Source organism: Pseudorasbora parva, chromosome 18 (assembly GCF_024679245.1).
Source record: "Pseudorasbora parva isolate DD20220531a chromosome 18, ASM2467924v1, whole genome shotgun sequence".
Taxonomy (NCBI): domain Eukaryota; kingdom Metazoa; phylum Chordata; class Actinopteri; order Cypriniformes; family Gobionidae; genus Pseudorasbora; species Pseudorasbora parva.
In genome coordinates this window covers 33,463,267-33,476,822 of record NC_090189.1, presented here as the reverse complement: position 1 = coordinate 33,476,822, position 13,556 = coordinate 33,463,267, and the positions used below count along the sequence as shown (strand labels likewise).

At 40.0% G+C, this 13,556-nt stretch overlaps 1 protein-coding gene across 1 annotated transcript; it reads left to right on the top strand.

Annotated features, from left to right (window-relative positions):
• Positions 1–9,775: 9,775 nt before the first annotated feature.
• pou4f4 (POU class 4 homeobox 4) lies at positions 9,776–12,492 on the top strand. The gene is made up of 2 exons (XM_067423245.1): positions 9,776–10,057; positions 10,456–12,492. The coding sequence occupies exons 1-2, from the start codon at positions 9,938–9,940 to the stop codon at positions 11,365–11,367; spliced, it is 1,032 nt and encodes a 343-aa protein (XP_067279346.1). The 5' UTR covers positions 9,776–9,937; the 3' UTR covers positions 11,368–12,492.
• The last annotated feature ends 1,064 nt before the right edge of the window (positions 12,493–13,556 follow it).

Sequence of the window (13,556 nt, the reverse complement as noted above, 5' to 3'; positions counted from 1 at the left end):
GATGCAAACCCACCCCCTGTTCCCCAGAGGCTTTCAAAATCTGCTCTTCAATGTTCCTCATGGTGTTGAGCTGCTCACCAGGCCACCTGCAAAGACCCTCAATGCCATTACCTCTACTCAGTGGACTAGGACGATTAGACCTCGACTGCCCATGGCAGTCTAGAGAAGTGTAAGTGTGTGCAAAAGAACCCAAAATACATCTAAACATCATGGTTTGCACCATAAAGATCGATTACAAAAGGAGTCAGGGTTGCAATGACCCCATTTCCCATCATAATAATTAATATAACAATTTATTGTCAGAAATGTGGGTTTCATTTTATTTTGATGGTCCCTTGGTCCCTTCAACACGTTCTGTTGACTATAAGTAACAAGTCCGCACCTACATGACAACTAACTGTCATTAGAGTAGAGTATTAGTAGACTGGTAGGGTTAAAGTTAGAATACGCTTACATGCCATTGCAAAGTAACTTATAGTCAGAATGTCTGTTGGAGGACCATCACAATAAATAGCTAGCAAATAATAAATAGACAGTCTACTGTAGTTACAAAGTAACTTATAGTCAACAGAATGTTCAAAGGGACCATCAAAATCTTCAAAGTCTTCAAATCTCATGTTTATTGGTAGAAATTCATTCCTCAGGACATGATTAGGATCAGCATCAACACTGCTGATTGCAATCAACTAGAAGTTAATTATATAAAACAAAGGTGTAACTTGGTGAAAACAAGAATGAGCGTGGATTTGTGGGATTTGCCGTCTTCACCTCTGCCGATGGACAGGAATCCGACAGACTAGGGGCAGAAATCTTGTTCAGGGATGAGCCAATGATTGGAAGCCGTGAGCGAAGCGAGGCCGCTAAAGCGAATGCTAATGAGAGACACCTGCGATACCGGTCTTAGCTCTGCAGTTGGCCGCTTATGCTCTTTTCGTTATGTATGTGGGGTAATGCAGCGCTGGTTAACATGATTAAAAAACAATAATTCTAAATACATTTGAGTGCGTTATTACTTTGGGTGTTCGCTTGGTGGTTGGTATGAGACACTTGTTGCACTTTGCAGTAATCTAGATTGATTAAGTATCAAAACTGCTCACCTGTCTAACTAAACACATTATATATATATATAATTTCAATTTCTCATTAATGCAATTATCTAATCAACCGATCCCATGGAAGTTGCTTCAATGCATTTAGGGGTGTGGTCCTGGTCAAGGCAATGTCCTGAACTGCAAACTGAATGTCAGAATGGGAAAGAAAGGTGATTTAAGCAATTTTGAGCATGGCATGGTTGTTGGTGCCAGACGGGCCAGTCTCAGTATTTCATAATCTGCTCAGTTACTGGGATTTTATCACACAACCATTTCTAGGGTTCTAGAAATAATACTGTGAAAAGGGAAACACATTCGGCAGTCCTGTGGGCGTAAATGCCTTGTTGATGCTAGAGGTCAGAGGAGAATGGGCCGACTGATTCAAGCTGATAGAAGAGCAACTTTTACTGAAATAACCACTCGTTACAACCGAGGTATGCAGCAAAGCATTTGTGAAGCCACAACACGCACAACCTTGAGACAGATGGGCTACAACAGCAGAAGACCCCACCGAGTACCACTCATCTCCACTACAAATAGGAAAAAGAGGCTACAATTTGCGCAAGCTCACAAAAACTGGACAGTTTGGGGGACATATGGTGTGGGGGATGTTTTCTTGGCACACTTTAGGCCCCTTAGTGCCAATTGGTCATTGTTTAAATCCCACGGCTTACCTGAGCATTGTTTCTGACCATGTCCACTCCTTTATGACCACCATGTACCCATCCTCTGATGGCTACTTCCAGCAGGATAATGCACCATGTCACAAAGCTCAAATCAGTTCAAATTGGTTTCTTGAACATGACAATGAGTTCACTGTACTAAAATGGTCCCCACAGTCACCAGATCTCAACCCAATAGAGCATCTTTGGGATGTGGTGGAACGGGAGCTTCGTGCCCTGAATGTGCATCCCACAAATCTCCATTTACTGCAAGATGTTATCCTATCAATATGGGCCAACATTTCTAAAGAATGCATTCAGCACCTTGTTGAATCAATGCCACGTAGAATTAAGGCAAAAGGTGGTCAAACACTAGCCTGACAAGCCAGACCCACATCAAGATGTTTGGTCTGGAAACTCACCATAGACAGGGCTCAATCCGAGGGGCGGGATAAACGGTTGTCTTTCAAACTCCCTCTGCACGCGATAGGATAGCGCTACCACCAACCAGAGCAACGAAGGTGAAACAGAGCTTGTTGATAGATTAAACATTCGCCGTATCCGGTGGGTTAAACTCCGAACACATCTTCCCTTTTTAAGAATGACTTCAGTGCTGTTCGTTTCTCAGAGAAAAGCTTAACTCAAAGTATTCCAGAATCGCATTCAAAGCTGATTCGAAAGACTGCCGCCGTTCGCCAGTTTCTGTGTTTACTAGAAGCACGCAAACGCAACTCGGCCGTCGTCATTATGGCCCCGCCCACCGACTCTATACATGATGTGATTGGTCCGGCAAGGGTTAGGCGAATACAGCTCAGAAGGGTATTAAGAGTTGCTAGACGACACTTGTGGGCAGATTAAATTTGCTGCTGCTAGGGTGCGTCTAGATTTCTAGGCTAGTCAAACACAATATTAGTATGGCGTTCCTTTAGTAATAATCCTTTAGGTGAGTGTATATATTAATATACACATATACTATATTATGTTTTTAATGAGTGTTTTGATACTTAACAATGTATTTTAAAATTAATTACATGTCATTAACAACACAAGTCATCCGGTTTTTATTAAAATGATATTCAAATATCGATCTAGATTACTGCAAAGTCCAACATGTATTTTATACCAAACACCAAGCGAACATATATATATATATATATATATATATATATATATATATATATATATATATATATTAAAGTGTCTTTGGTGAAACCGAGTGCAACACGGATATGATGTCATTGACAGGCGACGCAATAACATGGTCCGTGGATTTAAACATTGTTGGAAACAATTGGGATAATGTACATAATGTAAGTCAACATAACATTGTTCTAGTGGTTTTTGGATAGTTTCCAATTTTTCAAATATTCATAATCTTGTGCAATCGACACGTCATCCTCAATAAACCTGTCTCTTGCGTGATTCCCAGATTTTCAAAAATTCCGATCGAATATGATTTCTGACCTGTAAGGTTGCCCAAATAATAATCATACACGGTGTGTTAATAGGCCAGAGGAGAACTGGCACCCCGACTGAGCCTGGTTTCTCCCAAGGTTTATTTTTCTCCATCATGCCCTGATAGAGTTTTGGTTCCTTGCCACTGTCGCCTTTGGCTTGGCTTGCTCAGCTGGGGACACTACAAAAAATGAAATATCCAAATAAAATGTATTTATTAGGTCTCAATTAATTGTATAAACTATATTACTGATTTGCCAACATTGTCGCTACATGATTAATTAAAATAAACTGATAACATCACTGTTTTCTCCAGAACAACTGTACAGCCTAATCATATTTTGTTGCAAAATTTTCCTGTTTAACACTGTGAAGCTGCTTTGAAACAACTGTCATTGTAAAAGCGCTATACAAATAAAGTTGACTGGACTTGACTTGATAGTTAAAAAAAAAAAAAAATCTTACATATTGTGCCTTTAAAGAAGTGTATAAACACTTGTACCATGCATTATTACAATACTGTAAAACATTTGTGACAAACAGAATAATTTGCCTGTCTGCCCCAAAAGACCTGAGATGACGGAAAAAAGTCCCTAAACTTTAAAGGGAATCCTGTGATACTTTCTCTAATGGGAGAAAATTACATGACATGCATAGATAAACAAATGTACATGTCATCTTGCATCCACCAGAGCTTTTGAAAGTACTCCGTTGCCCTTTCTTGCATTCTTTATTTCCTCATTTCTCGACTCATTACTCACATCATAAAGATTCCAGCATGTCTGCAACATCCCTTACACACCCTCCGCTACAAGCAACTCCAAACAAACCAACAATTAACACAGCCATCCTTTGAAGTGTCCGACACACCGAGTTAAAGCAGCAGCTCCATTTGAAGAGTCTAATAAGGGCAGATGAAGCAGAGGAATGGGGCCAGGGCTTAGAGGAACACATGCTGAAGCAGAGGGAGCAGGAGAACAGGGAGGGTGGTAGGGTGACTGGCGGCCTTACTTAGACAGATACACCCACAATAAAAAAATAAAAAAAATCAATGAGAGAGCATCAGTCGGCATTTCGGTCAAAGCGCTGAGCGGCATGCATAAACACACTTGGCCTCAAGCAAAGACATTAATATTTCAATAAATAAAGAAGAAAGGAGATCCAAGACAAATGTTTCAGCTTTTGGCCTTCTTCCTCTTTTCATAGCTTCTTATTTGGCACCGAACGAGCGGCTGACGGTTATGTAAAAGTCACACAACACATCTGTCTCAATATGTCACACTTGTCCTCCGGAAAACAGTTCCTGGTATGCATAAAAAAGATCATTTTCCTTTTTTTGTATTGCTCTAACGCACAACGGACTAAAACTACACTGAGATTTACATATCATGAATATGCCCTCACTATCATATTTACAGCATTTTGCTTGTTTATTTTTTTCCCTCCTTTGTTTTACTGTTGTAGAACAAAAAAAAAACATGAGTGACACCAAGTTTTATTGTATGCAAATGTAAAATTACATGCGCGGTGGAATATTAAGCTAATGCTATTGCTGTAGCTGTGTCCTCGGAGGTTTGATTCAGAAGAGAGCGACAAGACACTGTGAGCAAACTCTCTGCGCTGCCTTTCAACCGTTGTCATCATAACACATGCATGTTGGAGCAAACCAACCTATAACTAGTTTAAAAAAACATTGTTCAAGTCATCCCCGTCAATACCATCACATTGTTTTTACCTGACTACGGTCCCAGGGGCCTTGACTAAAGGGGGTCTTGAAGCACAGCACCCAGCATGCCGAAGAACAAGTAAACAGGCCTGTACTTAGCTTTTACACGCCAATTCAAGAGCAAAGGCTCTTTACGTTCAACTGCTGTAGGGCTCTTCTGCATAATTCATAACCACTCAGTTAATCTATTGATCCAGACTTAGTGCGGCCCATCCCGTTTGGATGGCGAACGGCAGGTAACGGCGGAATGGTGCAAAGAGAATTACGGGGTGCCAAGGAAATGATGCAGATCATAGTATGTGCACACAGGAGGGGATCCGAGAAAGAAATCGGGTAAAGGAGGTATGAAAAGCGACTACACCAAACATCTTTACAAGGCCTAAAAAAGGTTAGTAAGACTGGCTGTATCTTTAAAGAAAGGAAAGTGAAAACAAGCATCTGTGCTGAAGGGTAAATAGTTTGATTTAATTTGGAACAGCGATAACAGACATAAATCCCAGAGGAGAAAAACACCAGGACCTGAGAATTTGTTCTCTAAGTGTGGAACAGAAACATACAAAACTTCCCACCAACGCTTCACATCCCATCCAGGTCAGCTTACCATCTGTGTCGGCCGCCATTCATTTTTAATGTCTTTTTGGCCACTGCCCCATCAGGTAATGAAGTTTTCCTGTTCACATTCTGTCCCATCATTCCTCTCGGACTGGCAATGCATGAGTCTCCCCACTCGCCCCTCTTTTTTTCTTTTCTTTCCACCAAAATCACTTAAATCAAGAGCTCTTTCAGCCTCAGTGGACGCAACCAAACAGCTAACCTCAACGACCACCACGCACAGCTCTCCGAGGTGTGTGCTTGCTTCAATTTTCTTTTATTTCCCAGGTGAGTATTTCGCAAGACCATTTGAGTATAAATTGTTCTAGCATCCAGGTACCCAAAAACTTCACGTTAAATGACAAGCACAAGGACATCTTCTGCAGAGCTTCGGAGTGAGGAATCACCCCGTTTCGGTAACTTTGTACCTTTAATTTGTGCTGGCAGACAATAAAATATTTACCAGGAACCCTAAAGGCAATTACATTAAAGTGTGTGCTTAGACACCCCTTCCCTTCGGCAGCCCCACAGTGTGAACCCGCTGATTTGGTGAATGGTCACATATCTACAATGTTAGATTTTACACGATATCAATAATTCACAAATCATGAAATGGGGGAGGCTTGAGGGGGTAAGAATGGAAAAAAAGAAAGTGAGGAGAAAAAGGAAAGCTAGGTACATACGCTTGTGCGCACACTGAGGAGTTTGTCCATTTGCTTAACGTACCAGAAATATTTACTTGTGGTGATGTCTTGCTTTCACTCTCTATTCAGAGCTCTGGCACCACACCCAAACTCCCCATGCATTTGCACAAACAAAAAGTCTGGCTGTGCTGGTACATTAAAATAGAGAGATTAGTCAATTAGAAGGAAAAAGGAAAAAAAGTGCAAAGACAAGAAGGATAAAAAGATAAAAGGATAAAGTGGTAGCTCATCCCAAATGAAAATTCTGCCATAATTTACTCACACCCACATCATTCCAAACCTGTTAGAAAATCATTTTTTTAAGTGTCTGATCCATACAAGGAAAGTCATGGGTTAATTGTTGTTTTAGACCCTATTGACTTCAATTCTTCAAACATTTGTCTTCTGCAGAAGAATGACATGAGGGTCAGTAAATAAGGACAGAATATGCAGCTATGCAGCCCCATACGCAAAACAAACTGTGGAGCACTGTGTATTCTATCGGACCCAGCATTAACTACTTGATCAATTTGACCTACAGCAGCTTGTCTGTTTGGTCAGACCACATGGGCCGTCATTCGCTCCCAACGTGCATCAATGAGCCTTGGCCACCCATGACCCTTCTGCTGGTTCACCACTGTTCCTTCCTCGGACCACTTTTGATAGATATTGACCACTGCAGACTGGGAACACCCCACAAGAGCTGCATTTTTGGAGATGCTCTGACCCAGTCGTCTTGCCAACACAATTGTCAAACTCGCTCAAATCCTCACAAAAAAATGAAAGTATTTTTGTGCAAATGTGCTCTGGCGGACGCGGAGTGATATAGGGCGGGGGGGGGGGGGGGGGGGGGGGGGCAAATAACATCCTTAAAATAAAAATAGGGCACAATGTATTGTTTAAATATGTATTTACCTGTATTTTGAATTACACATTGCATTAGTTTGTGTTTTAAGGGTCAACCGAAATTTCCGTAAAATTGCTGGATAATGCACTGGCAGAAAATTACCAGTACATTTTCCATGTTTATTTTTTACAGTGTATATTGTTTAACCAACTAGGTTCAAACTACAGATTTTGAGGAAACAGTTGGGACTAACAAGTCACAAAAATGCTTTATACAGTGTTAAGCAGCGAGTTCCGTTGTTGTACGGTAAACACACCCCAGATCTCTGCTTTTCCTATTTTTTGTGAACTATGACAGAATATAACAGTCTCAACACCTCGACTTATCATCTGCAGTAGGAATCCTAACAGCCAATAGCACCAATTCCCCATTTCAGCATTAATATTCATTGAGGAAAATGTTCCATTAGCAATAATCAAGCACTTCCCCAGGCTTGTTTGCAGAAAACTCATCAGGAAGATGACTGTGACTCTGAGTCTTCAGTCTGAGAGACAAAGAAGGAATGACAGAAAAAGAGGAAACGACTCAATAGATTCAACAAGTATGGCTTGTATCATCTCGGATGCATGTCTGTCTCTCTATCTACATGTATATGCTCACTCTTTGAGCCCTGTTCTCTTTTCCAGACTGCCTCTCTCTCTGTTCTGTCACTTTTGCTGTGCCTCTCTGTCCGTCCCACAGCATTTGGAGTCCCCAGTGACAGTGGTTGCTGGGGGAGAGATGGCAGCATTGATGCATATTTGATGAGCGGGTGCCAAGGCCTTGCCGGAGAGCAAGGCACGAGGGGACGATGTTGCTATCTGCGTCTGCATCTCAGGTTTCTGAGTCACACTCGCAGACACTCCTTCTCCAATTGTGGGCCTTTATTGTCCATGTCTGGGGTTTCAGCATCAATTAGAGTGATAGATATGTAGACTCTATACAAGCCAATCCAGAGCAGCTTGCAAGCACTACCAACAAAACCTGTGCAACACTTTGAAGAGGTGCTGATCAAATAGTCAAGTTCCAGTAATGAAGTTCCCAAGTTAGCAGCTTCACTGCATTAATGGTAACGTGATCTATTCACTGAACCAAGGCTTTCTATCTACCAGTAGTATTCTTTAATCACAATTTTATTTAAAGGTAGGGTAGCCAATTTCTGAGAGGTTGGCAATAGCAAGGTAGTTCTGAAAGCATAAGATCCTCGAAAACACATGAAATGACTGAAGATGACGTTAAATGACCTTATCTCTCAAAGCACATAATATTACAATCATAATGAACATTTAAGTAAACAACTTGAAGCTCAAATTCATTTCTGCGTTGCATTAGAATAATTCCGAGTCGGAGTCCAAGTACAAACGTCACGGCTCACCATCTCTTAATTACGCTGATTATGACATGGCAGTAAAACAGCATGAGTTTTGGTTCAGGAGAAACTTTTAGTGTGCAGCAATTGGTGACTGTCTGTCTACAACTCTGCATAGCACGGAGGAATGGAAATAAAGGGATTGAGAAGCAGGTAAGATAACCTATCATTGCATCTGGACCGAATTCAATGATTGGATGAACATTTTTTGGTTCTGAGATTTCCACAGAAGATATTTGATATATATAAATAGACCATATCTATTACTGACGTGAAGAGGGATTTAATCAGTATACAAAAAGTGTTTGTAAAATTAAATAAATAATTTGTTCAAACAAATGGATGGTGGTTCTAGTATTTCATTTGTCAGATTGAGGTATTTGATTGACTGCTCTCATTTGTTTGACCTGTGTTTTTTTTTATCAATATTTAATTGTACATGGGCTCTTATCATCCCAGCCTGTTTATGCTCTATTTGAGAATCCATATTGTGGTGCATACCACAAAGTAAATGAACAATAATTAATTCATGTACCAAATTGTTAAGGCTGGCCACATGAAGAAAAGGAGAAAAAAAAAATACATCACTTGTTTCATCATCATTAAGATAAATATTTAGCGTTTGTATTTATTAGGCTTGAATTAACTTTTAAAACAAAGTATATAATCAAATTTGAGTTTCATTTTTCAAATCAAGTTATATTGATTTATTTGAAAAGTGTGTGTGTGTGTGTGTGTGTGTCCAAAATGCTAAAAAAAGTGCGTCTAAGAATTAAACTTCATCAGTTTGTGTGCTCCCTGATCATATGACAAACAATGATTAAAGGTTATAAATAATTTAAAATGTTTAATTTCTTTTAATAAAATGTCCTAAAATAAAATGTACAAAAAGGGTTACAATTTATTTTCAAAACTGAGTAGTAATCGCTATTTTCGTTTAAATCTTTAAACTATGCTTTACTGGGATCATAACAATCCGTGGATATGGTGATATACATTTAAACCAAGTGCATGTGTACATAAAGATCACAGTGTTCAACACAACCAATCTAACGCGACCTGTCAAAATCACAGCACCAATGAAAACACATTCTCAGAGCCAGAGCCACACCTTCTCTTTGCTCCAGCGCACTTGATGGGGAATGGGACCAGAAACCCCAGAGGCGTGTTCACATCCTAAACTTACCAATAACATACAGGGTACTGTAATAGTAGTTGGGCGGGACCTGTACCTATCTGGGAGTGGCTAAAGCAGACAGCGTTATATTTTAGGTGCCTGCGTAAATTCCTACTGTATCACAGACTTTGACAGCTCGCGCCTGGCTACATCTCAGCCAGAAAAGAAGACTTCTCAGGCATACCTTTTCAGTTTTTACCATCCAATTTATCGCTGAGTTCCGAGGTAGACACTGTACGGGGGAAAAAGGAGATAAACGAGGAAGACGAGAAACGACCCTCTCTAACCTCTGCCAAAATGATGTCCATGAATAGCAAACAGCCGTTTAGTATGCATCCGATTTTGCACGAGCCTAAATACACACCTCTACATTCCAGCTCTGAAGCTATCCGACGAGCATGTTTGCCCACGCCCTCGGTAAGTTTAATATTTATTCTGTTATTTGAGATTCATTATCACCGCAGTCATGTTGAATCCGCAGTGATAAAAAACTTTTCTTTCTCGAAGTGCATGTTTTTTTGTTGTTTTGTTTTTTAATAAATTCTGTCGCCAAAATAACTATTGCACTTATTTTACTTAAACATAGAATCATAGAAGTTTTCTGAAAACACAAGAGCAGAACTTAATTGAATAACCATTTCAATGCGCTTTAGATTATCTGCTAAAAGTGACACAATTTGGTCTTTTAAACATTTTTTAACACTGTTCACCAAAATAAATACATAAATATAGGTTGCGTAATCTGGTTCCTCAAAATTATTTGGAAACTTAAAACTGACGTTGCCATTGATTTATGCTTGCTCTCTGTCACATAGCTGCAGGGTAACATCTTTGCCGGCTTTGATGAGACCCTGCTCCAGAGAGCCGAGGCGCTGGCGGCGGTGGACATCGCTCAAAAGAGTCATCCGTTCAAGCCAGATGCCACCTACCACACCATGACCACCATGACGAGCATGACCTGCACGCCCACTTCCTCTTCTGGGCACCTTCATCACCCGTCTGTGCTGACTTCTCACCACCATCATCCCCACCACCAGCCGACGCAGGGCCTGGAGGGCGATCTGCTCGACCACCTCACCCCCGGCATCTCTATCGGAGGCATGCCGGGCTCCGACGTTTGCTCCACCGCTTCCCACCCGCATTCACACATGTCAGCAATTAACCACATGCAGCATCACCACCCGCAAAGTATGAACATGCACCACCACAGCCTGGGCTCACACACCTCTTTGGGTGTCGGGGGAGACTCCGAGCCTGATCCCCGGGAGCTGGAGTCTTTCGCCGAGCGCTTCAAGCAGAGGCGGATCAAACTCGGGGTCACGCAAGCCGACGTGGGTTCGGCGTTGGCCAATCTTAAAATCCCCGGGGTCGGTTGCCTGAGCCAGAGTACTATCTGTCGGTTCGAGTCTCTCACTTTATCCCACAATAACATGGTCGCTCTCAAACCTATCCTGGAAGCGTGGTTAGAGGAGGCAGAGCGGGCTCAGAGAGAGAAAATGGCCAAACCGGAGATTTTTAACGGCGGGGACAAAAAGAGAAAACGCACTTCGATCGCTGCTCCAGAGAAGCGGTCGCTGGAGGCTTACTTTGCCGTCCAGCCAAGACCCTCGTCGGAGAAAATCGCAGCCATTGCCGAGAAACTGGACCTGAAAAAAAACGTGGTCCGCGTGTGGTTTTGTAATCAAAGGCAAAAGCAGAAACGGATGAAGTTTTCGGCTACGCACTAGGCCAGAACAATGTATTTAAATAAACTCAACCATCAGAGCCGACAAAACTCTTCGAGGGTGAGGCAAAGCGCTTCCCACGCAGGAACTGGGAGCTGGGCGTCAACATCCCAGAGACAGAAACTGTAGGCTACCAAAAGTTTGTCATGGCAATATGTCAAGAACAACACGCTCTGGAAGACCAACATCAACTAAACGTTGCAATTATTGTACAAATCGAGAATTGAATAATAATGATTATTCTCTTAACTCAAAACAACTTTTTATATTCATCTGTGTACATATCTGTGAATACACTGCACCTCTTTGTGTGAAGAACGCATCAAAATTCTGTTTTTTTTTAAGGATGAAAAGAAAGAAAGCTAAAACGCTGTTGTGCAAAAGATGTCCCATTCTAGAAACCTTAGTGTTATTCTATATGCTCCAGAAGAAATTCATCAAGGTTCTGCTGTGATACATTGCATGGTTTACAAGGCGTTAAGTGTTCATTTACCTTTTAATTCCATTCATTTTGATGTATTGCAATAAGAGAGAACACGCACAGGCGAACGCACGTACACACGGACATCCTTTATATACTTTTCTGTGTCTACCTCATAGTTCTTGACGTCTTGACACATTCATGGTCATTTTTGGAAATAGGGCATAAAACTAGGTTTTTTAAGTTTTAATTTTTGACACATTTTGGGTAAAAATTAGATAGAAAACACGAAGCGTTGTGTGTTGCAACTAATTTCACTTCAGCGATGCTTTGACAATCAAATTATTTAATAATTATTTTGTGACTACCCCTTCTACTGTACGTCTTAATCTAAATTATTATTATTATTATTATTATTATTATTATTATTATTATTATTATTATTATTATTATTATTATTATTACACTAAGTTTGTAGATGGGAACATTTCATTACATATTCAGAGATTCATTGCACTTTGTAGATATGATTCCGATTTCTTATTTGTTTTGCCTATTTAAATTTCTACTTCATTGATATTGTCGTTTACTTATTTATTTGAGCTTAATTTATTTTGAATACCACACATGGTTCATTTGTGAAAGTGTGCTTAACTGTGTCTGTGTACGCGACAGAAATTTCAATAAACCATGCACGTCTTACCTCAGTTACTGCAGTGTGTTATGTCCCTGAACTTGCTTTATTTTTGAGTCCTTTTTATTTATTCTGCTTAATATAACAATAATTATTAGGTTGAGTGAATTCAGGTTTATTGGGACACTTTTTTCAAGTAATCTCAATGGCAAAACGTGTCTCAATCACCCTCAATTCGCAATATATCCTTCTCTAATAAGAGGGCATACATGCAATGATATAATAAGCATATTTTGTCCCTTAATCATTTCAGGCTTATTTTAAATCAACCTTCATAATTATGCTTATTATTATCTTTCCTGTTGTTGCTGTCATTATTGGTCATAATATACGAACGTATCTTGTGTGATCAACTCTTAATCGATTGTCGCAATAATAAAGAACGAATAAACTAATTTTGTCTCAAGTATGTAGTTTACCCAAATAGGGCGAATTTTCTTTAGTTTCTCCACAGTGTTAGCCAAGACGATTGAACGAATTCAAAAAAACCATTTTAAGTTTTACAAGCGCGATTAAATACATAATTTATGTATGAGGAAACTCCGAATGCTATTACGTTTTCTTTCGCACGTTACGCCATTAGGTTGTCTATAAATTGTATTAAATCGTCACTGTAAAGAGGAAAACAATTTCGCTTATTTCAGGAGTTGTCTCTCTCTTGTGTTCAGCAGGTGGTTTTGAGCCCGTAAATCTCGTTATTTATGAATAATAAATATGAAGTGTTATGATACTATTGATTTTGCAAGTGTTTGTTAAGAGGAAGATATCCTATTGCTGAACGGATGTACAACAAGAGTTCTCGTCCTTTCCCCCGTGGAGTTTAATAGCATAAACTCAATCATTATCCACAAATAAACATTAATGTAATCCCTTATTCCAAAACGTAAAATAAAATACAAAAAAAGTCAGTCCGAATCAATCTTAAAACACAAACGTGGCAAAGAACAACCAAATGCATTTTAATTAGTATTTTTGTTAGGTAATGTGTAGTAGAAAAACAACAAAAACAACAACAACAACAACACACACACACACACACACACACACACACACACACACACACACACACACACACAC